Source organism: Bombina bombina, chromosome 7, assembly GCF_027579735.1.
Source record: "Bombina bombina isolate aBomBom1 chromosome 7, aBomBom1.pri, whole genome shotgun sequence".
Classification (NCBI taxonomy): Eukaryota; Metazoa; Chordata; class Amphibia; order Anura; family Bombinatoridae; genus Bombina; species Bombina bombina.
In genome coordinates, this window is record NC_069505.1 from 354,969,516 (window position 1) to 354,988,916 (window position 19,401).

At 40.9% G+C, this 19,401-nt stretch overlaps 1 protein-coding gene across 1 annotated transcript in view; it reads left to right on the plus strand.

The window, feature by feature from the left end:
* Positions 1–19,401, plus strand: part of NUP210 (nucleoporin 210) — a 1,597,588-nt gene that overhangs the window by 981,155 nt on the left and 597,032 nt on the right. Inside the window, 1 exon segment of the mRNA XM_053721041.1 lies at positions 1,677–1,856. Coding sequence (XP_053577016.1) covers positions 1,677–1,856 — 180 coding nt within the window.

Consider the following 19,401-nt stretch of genomic DNA (forward strand, 5'->3'; position numbering starts at 1 on the left):
CAGGCTCTTAAATCTGTGTCTAGAAAGATCTATTACCGAGTTTGGAACACTTACATTTCTTGGTGTTCTTCACATAAATTCTCTTGGCATTCTTTTAGAATTCCTAGAATTTTACAGTTTCTTCAGGATGGTTTGGAAAAAGGTTTGTCTGCAAGTTCCTTGAAAGGACAAATCTCTGCTCTTTCTGTACTTTTTCACAGAAAGATTGCTAATCATCCTGATATTCATTGTTTTGTACAGGCTTTGGTTCGTATTAAGCCTGTCATTAAGTCAATTTCTCCTCCTTGGAGTCTTAATTTGGTTCTGAGGGCTTTACAGGCTCCTCCGTTTGAACCTATGCATTCTCTGGATATTAAATTACTGTCTTGGAAAGTTTTATTCCTTTTGGTAATCTCTTCTGCTAGAAGAGTTTCTGAGTTATCTGCTTTTTCTTGCGGTGTTGCGGACTTCATTTAATTTTTTACCTAAAGTTGTGAATTCTAACAACATTAGTAGATAAATTGTTGTCCCTTCTTTGTGTCCTAATCCTAAGAATTCTCTGGAGAGATCTTTACATTCTTTGGATGTAGTTAGAGCATTATGTTGAAGCTACTAAAGATTTCAGGAAGACTTCTAGTCTATTTGTTGTCTTTTCTGGTTCTAGGAAAGGTCAGAAAGCTTCTGCCATTTCTTTGGCATCTTGGTTAAAGTCTTTGATTCATCATGCTTATGTGGAGTCAGGTCAATCCCCGCCTCAAAGGATTACGGCTCATTCTACTAGGTCAGTTTCTACTTCCTGGGCTTTTAAGAATGAAGCTTCTGTTGATCAGATTTGCAAAGCATCAACTTGGTCTTCTTTGCATACTTTTACTAAATTCTACCATTTTGATGTTTTTTCTTCTTCTGAAGCAGTTTTTGGTAGAAAAGTACTTCAGGCAGCCGTTTCAGTTTGATTCTTCTGCTTATAATTTCAGTTTTTTTCATTATAAGATTAAAACTTTTTGATTTGGGTTGTGGATTATATTTTCAGCGGAATTGGCTGTCTTTATTTTATCCCTCCCTCTCTAGTGACTCTTGCGTGGAAGTTCCACATCTTGGGTATCTGCTATCCCATACGTCACTAGCTCATGGACTCTTGCCAATTACATGAAAGAAAACATAATTTATGTAAGAACTTACCTGATAAATTCATTTCTTTCCTATTGGCAAGAGTCCATGAGGCCCACCCTTTTTGTGGTGGTTATGATTTTTTTGTATAAAGCACAATTATTCCAATTCCTTGTTTGATGATTTCGCTCCTTTCTTATCACCCCACTTCTTGGCTATTCGTTAAACTGAATTGTGGGTGTTGTGAGTGGTGTATTTATAGGCATTTTGAGGTTTGGGAAACTTTGCCCCTCCTGGTAGGAATGTATATCCCATACGTCACTAGCTCATGGACTCTTGCCAATATGAAAGAAATGAATTTATCAGGTAAGTTCTTACATAAATTATGTTTTTGCGGAATCAATATTTTGCGCTCAAAATGTTGACGGTTATTCATAGTAGACTTGCAGAGGCTAAATGTTTGACTAATTATAAAAGCTTTATGTCACAATATGTGTTCCTGAATAAATTTACAGAAAGCATTGTGATTTATAAACAACTTTATAAGTACATGGAGTGCTTTTCATGTGAGATATGTTGTCTATTTTCAGATCACCTCTGAGGGTGGCCCACAGCCACAATTAAACATCCTTTTCTCTGTCACTGATGAGAATATTGCATCTGTCAGCAGCAATGGCTACATCACAGGAGTGTCTGTGGGCAACGGGACAGTAACTGGAGTTGTTGAAGCTTTAGACACAGAATCTGGAAAGGTTGTCATTGTTTCAGAGGTAATTTGCTCTTTCAAATGTTTAAATATATTTTTGTTCTGTGGGGGTGGTCACCCATGGACCTTTAATCTCTCTTTTTTTTCTTTCTTTCTTTCTTTCTGTTGGTCTCTCCATTTCTTTTCTTCGTTTAACAGTTGTTTGTTTATTGTTATCAGGGCCCATTGTTATCAGCAAACACTAGGTGCAAAATATCTTGGTAAAAACATTGGTGTTTATTAACTCTACTATACTCTTAGTATATATTAGAGCCACTTTTTTGTTGAGTTTGGTTTGCAATACTATGATCAAAATCCATCTACTTATTTCTTAATAAGGACTGTTTCTTGGTTTCCTAAGTAATGTTTATGATTATAGACATTTTATATTATACATGAAGGAACTGACAAGATGTAGAGCTCGAGCAAGGGACTATATTGACTCAAAGCACCTATATCATTGCTGATCTGTATTTGTGTTGTTTTATTTAGCCCAGTAAAATGAAAATATCTTTACTTATAAAAAAACCTATTTTAAAATAAATGTATTTCTGTACTCAGAGTCTCAGCTGATAAAGAGATGCACTCAACTGAGACTGAGCAAAGCAAGTCTGTGCATTGTGCAGCATAACACACATAGGGCAGCATCTTTTAGCTTATGTTGTTTTTCATAGAGAAGTATCGTGCAGTATAACTATCTGACCCTCCACTAGAAGACTGTTAAGCCCCAAAATACTTTGCAGTTCTCCTTTAAGCAAAAGAAACCAAATGTCCGCAGACATTTTGGCTTCATCAGTGAGTTGCAGTTGCCTCCCTCTAGGCATGCAGCTCATTCGTTGCTTACCCTTTATTATTTATGGTGACTGTTAATCATTTTTATATGTGAAAATTAAATAAAGAGAGACACCCAAATTAAATTAAACAAAGCTAATAAAAATTGTGTTCACTGGGACAATGCTACTCAGGGTGCAATGAAATAAATAAATAAATAATGTAAATAAAAATTAGGTTTAGCAAATCTTAATATTTTTGGAATTAATCTAATGATAGTTTACATTTCCATCTTAATATGGGAAGAGTCCACAGCTGCATTCCTTACTTGTGGGAAATACTGAACCTGTCCACCAGGAGGAGACAAAGACACCCAGCCAAAGGCTTAAATACCTCCCCCTCTTCTTCATAACCCCAGTCATTCTTTGCCTTTCGTCACAGGAGGTTGGCAGAGAAGTGTTAGAAGATTTCTGAGTAGTCTCTTATGGAGGGTAGTACTCTTTGAGATGGGACTGGAGTTTTAAGTAGTCCTGTCAGCCTCTCAGTGAGAGCATGGATGAAAGTTAGAGTCCGGAGATGCAGGGAGAGTCTTTCTGCGAAACCGTCCCGACTCATATTAACAACTCCATAGGCAATCAGCGTTGACGAGTTTCGCTGCCTGCTTTCTTTACTCAAGTACTTGTCAGAAGCGATGCTACTATCTGTCACACTTGAAGGACCGTGTTACTGTTCCACGGCGTAGATTCTGGTAAGATTGTTTCATATTTTATACATGTATGATAACGCAAGAAGACAGGGTTACAGTGTGACTCCTTTTATATGTATAGAATCAAGAGTTAATATCTCCTTAGGGGGATTATTGAACAGGTGAGGGATGATCTTATATGTTTATTTGATTTTATGCTGCTTTTATGTGTGAGATGTTATGGGCTCATAGGCTGTTATGGAATATACAGGTTTCACTTTCACTTTGAGAGCCATGCAGCTCACATGCTTGGCACGCTTTCTCATAGCAGGGACGGTCCGGCATTGTGCACCATGTGATTAATTCCCTTTTTCCTGACCGGGTGTCTATTAGAGAGGAGTCATACATCTCCGTACTGTCTGGGTCATAGGAGGTGGTGAGTGCCCCAGCCATTGGGGTATAAGGTTTTTTAATTTTTTTTTAATAAAATAAGATGTTTTATTTCTCTAGTTCTCCGGTTATTGCACTAGCGATGGAGGATTCTATTACTTTAGAGGGCACTCCCTCTATTCTTAATTCCTGTTTATAGGATGAGGAGGTCTTAGTTCCGCCCTCTAAATTATGTTCCATATGCCTTGATAATGTGATAATATCAAACATGTTTGATACCACGGAGCCGTCCACCTCTGAGGAGTTGTCTTCCAGTGAGGTGCGTACCCTTCATTCTTATATCTCTACACATGCAGTTTTCCCGTAGCATTGCTGATCCTCCATCTGGAGGGGGGCTTTTTTTCACCAGATGTTAATGTGCAATTCAGACTTAGGTGTCTGCGGCCTTTAATGCTTTACCTCGCCCTGCTAAGCGCAAGCGAAAGGTTACATATTGCACTCCTTCCCATCGTACATCAGATAATTTATTGGATTTAACTGAGGGTTATCTGAGGATGAAGTACTTTCTGAGACTTCAGAGTATGAACATTCTGGGTTGGTGTCTGCTTCCTCTAAACCTCCGGCTGCGAAGGAACCAGACTTTAGTTTAGGAATTTGTGCTTTCTTCTAAAGGAAGTTTTTGGATTCAGAGGTTCCAGAGGCCAAATTGCCTGATGAACCTTTAATTCCTAAATTGGGTAGAGTTTGAGGACAGGGTTGTACCTTAATTCTTCCCTGCTCCTGTAAGATGGCATCCAGTATTAAGAATAAATGGGACAGGATTGGATTCCTATTCCCCCTCTTCTCCCTTTAACAAATTGTCGCTTTCCTGGACTCTCAATGAAGTTGTGAGGTCCCGTCCCTAAATGGGATGGCATTATCTTCACCTTTGTTAAACATACTACTATCCTGCTCGAGGATAGTTCTTTGTTTGAAGAGCCCATGGATAAAAGATGGAAACTCTGTTAAGAAAGATGTTTCAACATATGGGAATTTTTGTTTCAACTAGCTGCGGCTGTTGCTGCGGTTACTGATGAATCTACCTTCTAGTGTGACTCCTTATAGGATTTGATCGGGGTGGATGATCCCCTCGACATAACTCAGAAAAGATTTGCAGCTTACAAGTTAGGCGTGCTTTTTCTCATAGCAGAGATGGTTCTTTGTGCAGTTTTCATTCCCTCTTTCCTGACCGGGTGTTTATCAGAGAGGAGTCATAAATCTCTGTACTGTCTGGGTCATAGGAGATGGGGAATGCCACAGCCATTGTGGTATAAGGGAGCCATTTTTGTGAATAAAATAAGATTGTTTTATTTTCTATAGTTCTCCGCTTATTGCACTAGCGACGGAGGATTCTGTTACTTTAGTTGAAATAACCTTTATTGTCAGAAAGGAAGACAAGAGACATATCTGATTCTGTTACTTTAGAGGGTACTTCCTCTATTCCTAAAAAGTAATTTCTGTTTATATTGTGAAGAGACCTTAGATCCACCCTCTCAATTATGTTCCATATGCCTTGATAATGTGATAATATCAAACATGTTTGATACCACTGAGCCGTCCTCCTCTGAGGAGTTGTCGTCCAGTGAGGTGCGTACCCTACATTCTTCTCTCTCTACACATGCAGTTTCCAGTAGCATTGCTGATCCTCTATCTGGAGAGGGCCTTTTTTCACAAGACATTACTGCGCAGTTCAGACGGTGGTGTTTGCGGCCTTTAATGCTTTACATTCCCCTGCCAAGAGCAAGCGAAAGGTTTCATATTGCACTCCTTCCCAGAGTACATCAGATGATTTATTGGATTTAACTGATATGGATATACGAGGATGAGGTTCTTTCTGAGACTTCAGAATATGAACATTCGGGGTCGGAGTATACTGCCTCTAAACCTCCGGCTGCGGAGGAACCAAACTTTAGTTTTAGGAATTTGTGCTTTCTTCTAAAGGAAGTTTTTGGTGAATTCAGAGGTTCCAGGGGCCAAATTGCCTGATGAACCTTTGATTCCTAAATTGGATAGAGTTTTAGGACAGGGTGGTACCTTATCCTTCCCTGCTCTTGTTAGATGGCGAACATTTTTAAGAATGAATGGGTCAGGATTGGATTCCTTTTTCCCCTCTTCTCCCTTTAACAAATTTTTCCCGGTCCTGGACTCTATGGAGTTGTGAGGTTCCATCCCTAAAAGGGATGGCGCTATCTTTTCTCTTGCTAAACGTACCACTATCCCGCTTGAGGATAGCTCTTTGTTTTAGGAGCCCTTGGATAAAAGATGGAAACTCTGTTAAGAAAGATGTTTCAACATACAGGATATTTGTTTTCCAACCGGCGGGGGCTGTTGCTGCGGTTGCTGGAGCAGTTACCTATTGGTGGAACTCCTTACAGTATTTGATTAAGGAGAAGGGTCCCCTTGACGTTCTTCAGGAAAGAATTAAGGCCTTGAGGTTGCTAATTATTTTATCTGTGATGCTAATATTCAGATTATTCATCTGAATGCTACGGCTTCAGCTTTTTCTGTTCAGGCCCATAGGGCTCTGACTGAAGTCATGTTCTGTGCATACGTCTTTTAAGTCTAGACTTCTTTCCCTCCCCTTTCAGGTAATGAATTTGTTTGGTCCAGGCCTGGACTCAATTATCTCCATGGTCACAGGGGGCAAGGGTGCCCTCCTACCGCAAGAGAATATGAACTAGTCTGTGGGATGATTTTCGTTCTGATAAAGCCCATTTCAGCTAGGCCAGAGCAAAACAAGAGCTCTTGGAAGCCGGCTCAGTCCTGGAATAAATCCAAGCAGAACAAGAAGCCTGCCAAGTCTAAGTCGGCATGAATGGCGGTCCCCGGTCCTCTTCTGGATTGTGTAGGGGCAGTCTGTTGCTCTTTTTAGTCGCTTGCGATGTGCAGGATCCATGGGTCCTGGAGGTCATAGCTCAGGGTTACAAGAAAGGTTTTAAGTCTCAGCCACTCAAAGGCAGATTCCTCCTCTCTCTCCTGTCTTCCTGACCAGAAAGGAGGGAAGCCTGTCTGGGGTGCTGTCAGGATGCCAGGAATCAGACTGAGACGAGAAGTGCAAAAATAATCACACATTTATTAATAGCAAAAAATAATAAAAAGTCCACAAGTCGGGGGCGTGTCCAAGTAGCGGCTCTGAGCAGTCACATGTTTCATGAGCTCTGGGTGATATGACAATAATCCGCCGATTATAGGTCAGAAATTACAGCATCCACATGTCAAAAGGGTGAAATAGTAATTTATCCACTATAGCCTGCTGTGTCTATGACCCCTGGGCTGAAACCGGACAAAAGAGGCCTGCAGCGGCGGCATAACTCGCAGGCAGCGTTCCCCCCCTGGGATTCCGGGGTGATTTACTAGAGTTGGTCACCTACCACAGAAAAAGCTTCCATCTCGACTCTTCACAACCTTTTTTTTCTTATTTCATGCACAAAGCAGTTAATACCAAACGACACATCGGTATTAAAGGAAAACTAGTCACAAAGACACCATAATGGAGATCGGGGAGCCTTATGTCATGGCAGATGATCGTTTTGCCAAACTAGAAGCTATGCTACAGACTTTGATCGATAAAGCTCCCTCAGAGCAAGAATTACAGCTCCTCATCGACAGAGTACAAGGAACTGGCCATATAGCACTACCGGACCCGCCAACTATAGTACAGGAGGCTGAAACGGCTCAGCAGCATGGCGAACCTGACCTAATCTATTCACCTATGAAGGGAAATGCCACTTACTACTATAAGATTACATCGATGCCTGCACAACAGCAAATCAATAACAAGCATGAGACATCTGTAGTCGGTCTTGGTACTGTAGATGGAGGTGAACTTCGATGGCCGAAAGTGGAACCTATGAGGCGGGACAACTCGGTATGCCTATCCAAAATGGAGCTCACTTCCCGCTACCGCCAGCAGACAATCACCAGCACCACCTTGCTAATAGACTACAGGGATGAGCAAGGACCCAGCTCTCCCCAACAACAGAAGCAAGGACGCTTTGAGACTGCGGGATTAATCATACCTGGCAACTTGCTTCCAACAAAAAACCCAGGTGGCGCTCCGGACCCCGCACTCTGTGATGGAGCACTTGACAAGCTGCCTGGCCTCATGTCTGACTTATATACAGGGACGGTTCCGAGAGTACAACCAGAAATGATTTATACAGCTCAGGGGAATAGTTGTGATGGCGACCCACTGCTCACTAGTTTGGTGTCCCCTAATGTCAATATATCCCTGCTATTACAATACGAAGGAGGCTAGATTTCTTATGAACATTGGTTAGGGACGGGTAAGCAACGTTTAAAAGAAAATGTTAAAATTAGTATTAATTTACCCTTTGTTTCTGTTTTTATGCTTATGTGTCTGTTACAAAATATTTATCACAAGTGGTTTTGAAAGTATTTGGTTGTATACTAGATTTATGTCATGTATTAGATGACGTTAACACTGACTGTTACAGAAAATGGACCAAATGTATCTTGATATAACACTCTTGTTTTAGTCTGCTAGGAGGCACTGTAATATCTGTAATATCTTTATGTACCCTTGATAGCTCTTTGTGGGGGATAGCCCCCCCCCCCCACAAAGAACTTTAATAGTTACAGAAGGAACGTAAATACCACACAAAGCTTATGCTCCGTAGTGATGCGATAAGGCTCTGCTGGGATCCTTTTGCGGCCCATGGCCGGGGTTGCACCTGGGTTCTCAGTAACAAATAATAATATATATGCAAGGAAAGGAGCTAAACACTGACAGTGCATCCTGGGACAGTCACTGAATAATCTTGGTCTAATAAGAAAAACCACTTGGAGCTTGGCCTCAGAGACAGCGCATAATTCTCCCCATGGAAAGTATAAGTATAACGTTTTTAAAGCATGTAAAGTAATATGATTAGGGAGAAATAGATATGATCCTTTTGCTACTTATGCTTATATCTTAGGATTCAACAAATGCCAATTAACTGTTAAAGTGTGAGTTTGGTGAAGACGAGGTGATCAACTCTGGTTTAAGCATTTACATCATCAAAATATGTTATACTTTTATTTTATACATTACTATGTAATCCTAGATGCAAATTGTCTTTAATTTGTTTTTGTTTAATCTGTTTTCAATATAAACCCCTGGACATTCACACAGTTAGCAGATAAGGTCCAAGAGTGGCCTGCACCAGCGTTTTTAGGGGCAGAAAAATGAGGACTAGCATTTTTCATGTATATCAAATGTTTGCTGTATTGTCATCTTTATATGTTCTGTACACATTTATTTACTTATCTTTTCCTCAATAAAAACTAAATTTAAAAAAAAAAAAAAAAAAAAAAAGTCCACAAGTCAAATAACAAGCCAGGAATCAAAACCAGAGCTGGTAGTCAGACGAACCGAGTCAGGAGCCAAAGCAAATAGTCAGACGAGCCTAGTCAGGAGCCAAAGCGAGTAGTCAGACGAGCTGGAATCAGGAACAAGGAGAACAGCAGAGTCAGGAACAAGCCAGGGATCAGGAACCAGGAGGGATGTCAGACAGCCAGGTAATACACAGGAGCTCTCACAAACAGGTCTGAGACAACGCAAGGGCAAAGCATAATGAACAGAGGCCCTTTAAATAATAAGTGTTGACATCACAATTCTGAGACTGCATCCTGTCTCACACGGATGATGTACACCAGTCTGGCCATAAAAGGAAGTGCAGAAAATGAACAGCATCACACAGAATGCACCAGAGTCAGCAAGAGAGGTGAGTAAAATGACTGCCAGCAGCACATGGCAAACAAAACAGGGAAAAAAAACCCGACAGTACCCTCCCCTCAACGACCCCTCCACCGCGGGAGGACAAAAGGCTTATTGGGGAAATGGGCATGGAAGGCACGGAGGAGGGCGGGAGCATGAACATCAGAGGAGGGAACCCATGAACGCTCCTCCGGACCGTAGCCCCTCCAGTGAACCAAATACTGTACGTGGCCCCTGAACATACGAGAGTCAATAATGCTGCTGACCTAATACTCCTCATGGTTGTCAACAAAGATAGGACGGGGACGAGGCGACACAGTGGTAAACCGATTGCAAACCAATGGTTTCAAGCGGGAGACATGAAGAACATTGGAGATGCGCATTGCAGAAGGAAGGTCGAGAGCGTAGGCCACAGGATTGACCCGTCAGAGTATTCGAAAAGGACCAACATAATGGGGAGCCAGTTAATTGGAAGGCACATGAAGGTTCAAGTTGCGGGAGGACAGCCAAACTCTCTCACCAACCTGGTAGGAAGGCGCGGGCAGACGCCTACGATCAGCCTGGAACTTTTGGCGCTGCATAGAATGATGAAGGCAATCCTGAATCTGCACCCACATGGAACAGAGTTGCCGGAGATGCTCCTCCAAAGCCGGAATACCCTGAGACATGAATGAATCGGGCAACAAGGATGGTTGAAACCCATAATTCGCCATGAACGGGGATAACTTGGAGGAAGCATTAATAACACTATTAGGATTCATGGCCATTTTGTAATGTCAGTATGCCAGGAATCAGACTGAGACAAGAAGTGCAAAAATAATTACACCTTTATTAATAGCAAAAAATAATAAAAAGTCCACAAGTCAAATAACAAGCCAGGAATCAAAACCAGAGCTGGTAGTCAGACTAACCGAGTCAGGAGCCAAAGCGAATAGTCAGACGAGCCTAGTCAGGAGCCAAAGCAAAGTAGACGAGCTGGAATCAGGAACAAGGAGAACAGCAGAGTCAGGAACAAGCCAGGGATCAGGAACCAGGAGGGACGTCAGACAGCCAGGTAATACACAGGAGCTCTCACAAACAGGTCTGAGACAACGCAAGGGCAAAGCATACTGAACAGAGGCCCTTTAAATAATAAGTGATGACATCCCAATTCTGAGACTGCATCCTATCTCACACGGATGATGTACACCAGTCTGGCCATAAAAGGAAGTGCAGGAAATGAGCAGCATCACACAGTATGCACCAGAGTCAGGAAGAGAGGTGAGTAAAATGGCTGCCAGCAGCACATGGCAAACAAAACAGGGAAAAAACCCTGACAGGTGCGTACCGGATCTGTCCTCTTTGGAGTTATTGTCCCAGTGCCTATCGCAGTGAGAGGTTTGGGATACTATTCAAACCTTTTCGTGGTCCAGAAGAAGGAGAGAACTTTCCGTCCGATTCTGGACCTAAAGTGCTTAAACAAGTTTTTAAATGTCCCCTTGTTTAAGATGGAGACAATAGGTACATTCTTCTCCTCGTTCAAAAAGGGCAGTTCATGACCACGATAAATCTGAAGGATGCTCCCTTCATGTACCAATCCTCAAGGACCACTTCCAGTTCGTAAGGTTTGTGTTCCTGGACCAGCACTTCCGGTTTATTGCACTTCTGTTTGGTCTAGCTACGGCTTCATAAGATCGAAGAAGACAGAGGAGAGATTCTGAATGGACCACTCTTCGAAAAATATCTTGGAGCCGTAGCTAGACCAAACGGAAGTGCAATAAACTGGAAGTGCTGGTCCAGGAACGCAAATCTTAGGAACTGGAAGTGGTCCTTGAGGATTGGTACATGAAGGGAGCATCCTTCAGATCTATCGTGGTCATGAACTGCCCTTTTCGAATAAGTAGGAAGATAAATAGAGTTCTCTTGTATCAAGTACCAGGATAGAATTCATGGGTACTATATTAGAATTCAATATTCTAAAGGACCAGAGACGTTGCAAGCTAGCTTCATTATGTCTTGCTTTTCAGACCTCCTTAAGGCCATCTATGGCTTGGTGTATGGAGGTGATTGGTCTCATGGTGTCCAGCATGGACATCATTCCTTTTCCAGGTTTCAACTCAGACTGTCGCAACTGCGCATGCTAAAGCAGCGGAACGGCGATCATCGGATCTGTCTCAACAGATTTCTCTGGACATCTGATCGAGAGAACCAATCTCTTGATATTTTTGTCCGGATCTCTTGTCCTGAGGGACGTTCATCTTAAGACCATCCTGGGTGATTTTGACTATGGTTGCGAGTCTGTCAGGGTGGGGAGCTGTTTGTGGTGCCAGGGAGGCACAGTGCCTTTGGATTTAAAAGGAAAGCTCCCTCCTGATCTCATTTTTGATCTTCAGGCAATATACAATGCTCTGAAGGCTTGGCCTCTGCAATGTTTGTCCCAGTTTATCAGATTCCAATCAGACAATATAACCTTGGTGGCTTACATCTACCATGAGGGGGGAACGAGAAGCTCCCTAGCTATGATTGAAGTATCTTGGATTCTGGAGTGGGCTAAGACCCATGCTTGTTCATGTCAGCGATCCACATTCCGGGTGTGGAAAACTGGGAAGCGGTTTTCCTCAGCAGACAATCCTTTCATCCGGGGGTATGGTCTCTCCATCCCGGGTGTTTACAGAGATTTGCAAGAGTAGGATCTTATGATGTCTCAATTCCAAGCTACTCAGTTATGGGTCAAGGTACAGGGATCCTCAGGTGGAGCTAACAGATGCATTAGCGGTGCCTTGGAGGTTCAATCTAATTTATCTTTCCGGCCGTTACCACTTCTTCCTAGGTAGTGGCTTGAATCAAGCAGGCGTCAGTGATTCTGAACGCTCCGTCTTGGCCGCAAAGGATATGGTTCGCGGATCTAGTGGGGATCAAAGGTCTCTTTGTTCATCAATGTCTAGATCCTCTGAGGCTGACTACGTGGAGATTGACCACTTAGTCCTAGCCAAGAGAGGGTTTTCTGAGAGAGTTATTTTTACTCTTATTCAAGCTCGTAAGCTGGTTGCTCGTCGCATCTATTATAAGTTGTGGAGGACCTACTTATTCCAGGATCAACTGGAGAAGGGCTTTTCTGCAAGTCCCCTGAGGGGACAGTTTTTGGTCCTGTCTATGTTAATGCTTAAGAGGTTTGCAGAGCTTCCAGATGTGCAGCCATTTGTTAAGGATCTGCTGGGATCAGACCTGTGTTTAGATCTAAGGCTCCTCTTTGGAGTTTAAATCTTGTACTTATAGTTTTTGCAGTGGGCTTCGTTGGAGCCTATACATGAAGTAGACAATAAATTGTTGTCTTGGAAGCTTCCTTTTCTACTGGCTATTGCTTCTGCGCACTGAATATCTGTGATTGCTGCCCTGCAATGCGTCCCTCCTTATCTGGCTTTCCATGCTGATAAGGCTGTTTTACGAACCAAGTTAGGTTTTCTTCCTAAGGTTGTGTCATTTTGCAACGTCAATCAAGTGATTGTGGTTCCTTTTCTTATGTCCTAATCCTTCTTTGTTGAAGGAACATTTATAACGTAATTATGGATGTGGTTTGTGCCTTGAAGTGCTATCTTCAGGCCTCAATGAAATTTAGACGAACTTCTTTCGCTGTGTGTTCTCCTTTCCAGGAAGCGTAGGGGTCAGAGGGTCTCTTCGACTTCCTTATCTTTTTGGCTGAGGAGTGTCCTCCATTTAGCATAGAGTCAGCAGGACATGAGCCTCCTCTGAGGATTACGGCTCATTCTACGAGAGCAGTGGTTTCCTCTTGGGCCTTCAAAAATGAGGCCTCTATGGATCAGATTTGTAAGGCAGCTACCTGGTCCTCCTTACATACTTTTTCCAAATTTTACAAGTTTGATGTTTTTGCTTCTGCTGAAGCAGCCTTCGGGAGAAAGGTTTTGCAGGCTGTGGTGCCCTCAGGTTAGGGTCCGGCTCTCTTTTTTCCCTCCCGTTAGCATTCCGTGTACTCTAGAGCTTGGGTATATGTTTTCCAAAAGTAAGGAATGCAGCTGTGGACTCTTCCTATATTAAGATGGAAAACATAAATTATGACTTGCCAGATAATTTCCTTTCCTTCTGTATGGGACGAGTTCACAGCTCCCACCCGTGTTCTCCGATGGGTGGCTCTAAATTTATTCTTCTGGCACCTTTTTCACCCTGATGTTTCTCCTACTGTTCCTTGTTCCCTTGGCAGAATGACTGGGATTATGAGGAAGTGGGTGGAGGTATTTAAGCCTTTGGCTGGGGTGTCTTTGCCTCCTACTGGTGGGCAGGTTCAGTATTTCGAACAAGTAAGGAATGCAGCTGTGGACTCTTCCCATACAGAAGGAAAGGAAATTATCTGGCAAGTCATAATTTATGTTTTTTGCCCTTCTTTGCCCTACTTAATCTTTTTTGCTTTTATTTTATGTCTTAACTACTTATCTATATGTATGACTGAGGATCATGGGCAGTAGGAGGGATTTAAAGGGACATGAAACCCATTTTTTTTTTTTTTCATGGTTTAGGTAGACCATGCAATTTTAAACAACTTAAACAACTCTTGGTGATAATGAGGGAGAAATTGTGGTTCATTATTTATGTCCAGCTCTTAGGAACTTTAACCCCTTAAAGGACATTATACACTAGATTTTTCTTTGCATAATGTTTTGTAGATGATCCATTTATATAGCCTATACAGCTTTTTTTTTAATATACAGTTAATGTATAGTTTTGCTTATTTTTAAATAACATTGCCCTGATTTTCAGACTCCCAAGCCCCAAAGTTTTAAAGTATACTGATGTATACCTACTTCAGCTTGCTCCTGTTTCTGTAAAGAGTCTTTTCATATGAAAAGGAAGGGGGAGAGTGTCTTTTTTTTTTTTTTAAATAACAACAGGATGTGCATCCGCGCCAAAATAAAACTGCTACACAAACTCCAAATGTGATAGAAGTCTCTCAACTTCTAAAAAATAAACTATATAAATACAGAATAACAAAAGGAGCGCACAAAAAAGACTAAAGTATAGCTGTATTGGATAGTAGAAAAAATGCAGGAGTGCAAAAATGCTTACGACCTGATAGATGTATTAGTTAGCAGGCGCAGAAGATTAACCACAAATGCCAATCACTACTACAATCTATATATCCTAGCTATGCACCAATATATTTTCAATAAGAGAGAAGCAACAACAATAAATGAGGTCATATAATATATTAACCTAGAAACAAATTTACCATTTAAAATACATGAATATTACAATTTCATTTAAATCAACAAACAATTTAATATTTTAGATAAACATTTAATAGAAATAAATATAATAAGGTCGACCTTGTGAAAAATGTAAAATAAAATAACAATAACATTTGACAATAAAATTGTGGATAAATTACAAATAAATCACTGAATAAAATGTCCAAGGATAGATAAACAGTCCTCAAAAGCCAAAGATCCTAAAAAAGTCTTTTAAATCCTGAGTTTGAGTATGCTTGTGGTCCGTGTAAGCGATAAACTCCTGGTGACAAAAGAGAATCTTCTTAGGGCAGTATAAAGAGCCGTGTATTATATAATCACTTTGTACTCACAGTGTCAGATAGCTGAAATCTGCAAAGATATTGCCCAATATAGTGCCGTATTGTTCCCAGTCCCAGAATGTCTCCACAGATGAATAAACAATACTGAGCAGGAAATACTATGACTCTGTAGCTAGAGTACATAAGTTAAATAACAAAATAATAAGCAATAATATTCTGTAGCTAATCCACAATCCTGGAGCTCAAGCCACAATACGGCTGCTAGCTGAATAACCCCTGAACTGACTGGCTAATATACAATCAGCCCGGACAGTCAGAGGTGCCGTAGCTAAAATTCAGAAGCGCCGTCAAAGATTAATTTTGAAACGCGTTGCTCTTGATAATACTCCGCACACAGAGTCTATTTTATCTTCCGCATAGAGCTACTTTACCACTGCTTCACGGCGCTTCTGAATTTTAGCTACGGCACCTCTGACTGTCCGGGCTGATTGTATATTAGCCAGTCAGTTCAGGGGTTATTCAGCTAGCAGCCGTATTGTGGCTTGAGCTCCAGGATTGTGGATTAGCTACAGAATATTATTGCTTATTATTTTGTTATTTAACTTATGTACTCTAGCTACAGAGTCATAGTATTTCCTGCTCAGTATTGTTTATTCATCTGTGGAGACATTCTGGGACTCTAAAAGGAACAATACGGCACTATATTGGGCAATATCTTTGCAGATTTCAGCTATCTGACACTGTGAGTACAAAGTGATTATATAATACACGGCTCTTTATACTGCCCTAAGAAGATTCTCTTTTGTCACCAGGAGTTTATCGCTTACACGGACCACAAGCATACTCAAACTCAGGATTTAAAAGACTTTTTTAGGATCTTTGGCTTTTGAGGACTGTTTATCTATCCTTGGACATTTTATTCAGTGATTTATTTGTAATTTATCCACAATTTTATTGTCAAATGTTATTGTTATTTTATTTTACATTTTTCACAAGGTCGACCTTATTATATTTATTTCTATTAAATGTTTATCTAAAATATTAAATTGTTTGTTGATTTAAATGAAATTGTAATATTCATGTATTTTAAATGGTAAATTTGTTTCTAGGTTAATATATTATATGACCTCATTTATTGTTGTTGCTTCTCTCTTATTGAAAATATATTGGTGCATAGCTAGGATATATAGATTGTAGTAGTGATTGGCATTTGTGGTTAATCTTCTGCGCCTGCTAACTAATACATCTATCAGGTCGTAAGCATTTTTGCACTCCTGCATTTTTTCTACTATCCAATACAGCTATACTTTAGTCTTTTTTGTGCGCTCCTTTTGTTAGTCTTTTTTTTTTTGCTATACACCCATTTTTAGTGGCTTTTATAGCTAACCTTTTCAACACAGCTAAACTTGAAACTTCTAAGTAAGTTTTTTTATTTTTTATTTGAGGTTTAACATAAGGTATACATGAAATATACAATGCAGTGACACCATAGAAATGTTTGGAATAAAGACAACATGAGATACAATATTATGAGTGATTAGCTGCATTACATAGATAGGTATAGAGGAAGGGCCACAATACATAAGCAGTATACCAAATTCTTTGTATACCTCCAAAATGATAAATGAGGCCACTTTTGGACCTCCACTCTAGATGAAGTAGGTATTGGAGGCAAAAAAAAAAACTAAGGAGACCACTCTTGGGTCTCAACTGAATAACCTCATTTTCCATTTTTACATTAGTATAGATATAATGAACACAACACTGGAATGCTGGTAAATAAAAAACAGTAATAGAAACATAATACAACTTGTAAAATATAGTTTAAGGAAAGCTTGCTTAACTGGTATAAAGCCCTAGATCTGCAGCGTACAACGTGAGAGGGGATCTATTATAGAATGTAACATAAGATACTCATAAGTATTGGCCTTTGTTTGTTAAGGTATAATTCTTCACGATGTATGAACCTAAGTAAATTTCTACTACTTCAGAACCCACAGTTTTATTTCACAGGAGAAACGTATGGTAGATACACCACGTTACAAGGAATATTGTATGGGCTACCTCACTTATGCTAGGGATATCCTGGAAAACAGGAGGCTTTTTTTTTTTTGTTTGTTTGTTTTGCTTATATTTTATAGTATTAACCTTCCCGGACATCAGGGTATCTATACATTAGCCTGCCATGCCTAAGAAAGAGGATAGATTCTAGGGGATGTCAAGAGGACATGTGTTATATAGAAGCTCCCATAGTGTAGGACCCAGAGCAAAAATAACTGCCTTTATTTATGCAAAATTTTTGGGATTGTATATTAATGTTTCTCCGCATAAATGGGTATATGTTGCTGCCCCGGCCGCGGGCAGTTCATAGTAGCATATCTAATCAAATATTCCTGCTAAATAGAGAGGAGAAACACTATGTTAAGCAGGCATCTCCTTACACAAAATAGGCCTTAGCAGTAATTCAGTGAGAAATCCTCTAAAACATTTGCGTATCTGGATAATAGCAAGAGATTAAGTGAACAGCAATAAGTAAGCGGGAGCATAAATCTGACTGTGCAAACTGTTGTACGGTACTGTAAAGCTCCATTGAATTTGTTTATATTATAGTGAGATGGTAAACCAAAAAAGGTAAATACATACAGACCCCCACACATTATTATTCTTAGGTATTAAGGTGGTGGTAATTAACAACTGGGGTAAGCGTTGGGTCAAGTGCCTACAACATATAAACTATGCATATGAGATATGAGAACATAAATAATGTACACTGTTTGCTCCAAGAAAAATTAAAATAAAAAATAATTAGAGGGACAAGAGAATACATACAGGTTACTGTGTATTACAGCTGCAATTCTCAGACTAAATAGCCATCATTACTGTATATTATGTAAGCCCTAACCACCTAAGTAAAATACTGACAAGTTAGGGCAGCAGCTATGCCAATTTACAGCTAATACCCAAAAGTGTTCCAGATTCAGCCGATACCGACTTTGGCGGCAGGAGGGAGTGAGAAAAAAAAACATTTTTGTGAGCCGAGTGACAATAGAAATCTCCTTTGGGCAAACCGCATCAAGACTGACACTAAAATGCTGCCGTGTTACTGATGAAATCTCTAGAGTCCCGGTGGCGCAGCCAAGCTGTATGTCAATACAAAAGTTATAGGGGCTACAGTTTACATGCCTGTTATACTTAGCGGTGTATTTCTTATCCCCATAGGCTTCCTGTCTGTCAAGAGTGTCCATGTTCTGTTGTCTTACTGGGTCGCAACCAGCATAGACAATTTTTGGCTGGCATGTCTCAGCAGATTGTATATGTCCTTCTCCCTCCACCTCCGGCATATTGCTGACATGGAGAGGCGATGAGCGCCGGGGCCCCTGAGCACCACCACCCCTCCCAGGCATCAGAGTAGGGGATGCATAGGGAGCTAGAATAGGTGATTCTGAGGCTTGAGGGCTTAGAACAGCTTTTAGGTCCAGCGTGAATGCAACTCTGTACTCACTCAGCATGGTTCTCAGCGCGTCCAATATGGCTGTAGCAAGCATCTTGTAATAATATATTGACCCGCGTGGAGCTTGGATGAGCAAACTTGAGCCACAGTGTGTAAGCTAGATCCCCTATTGAGAGAGGGCTATTAAAGCATAACCAGCAGTCCTTCACTGGAAACGATATCAAGCTTGCACTTAAAGTGCTAACTAACGACAGGTGCTGGAAAGCATCCTGCCGGGGGGTATAACATGCGGCTGATGGTATACGCCATTACTCCAAAGTAATTCCGGGCTCTGAAGCCAGCAGCGATCCTGGCAAGAAAGGTCTCCTTGGGTAGATATTTGTTAGTAGAGTGTATATATATCAGTCTCAAGGATAGATGCTTCATATATATGCAGTTGTTTGGTAGATAGCGCTGGAAGGCTAGAGCAGCTTGCAGAGATGCGACCAGTCATGGCCACCGCCCGGAAGTTCCCCCTAAGTAAGTTTTTAAACGGTTTTATACTGGATTTTTATATCAGTATCTGTGCATATTATTCTTTATAGTAGAGTCTATTACATGCAGTTATATGAAAATTGGTGTATACTGCCCCTTTAAGGACCAGCAACGTACCCTGTATGTCACTGGTCTTTCTATGGGGATTGTGCTATTAATAGTGTAGTCTCACAGCCAGCGGTGAGACTGCACTATTTCTGGTGACAAGAAGGAAGGAGGGAGGGTATAATAGTGGGGTCGTTAAGGAGCATCTTCTTCACAATCTAGATGTTGTTAGAGTTATCAATTGTTATGTGGAAGCCACAAATGATTTCAGAGTTTTTCTTTTTGTTTATTTTACTTAGCCTTGCAAGGGTCAGAAAGTAAAGGCTTTTACTTTAGCTGCCTGGCTTAAAGCCTTAATTATAGCACATTTGGTTTGGGGGTAAGTTCCCCCTGAGTGCATTACTATGCACATGCTAGA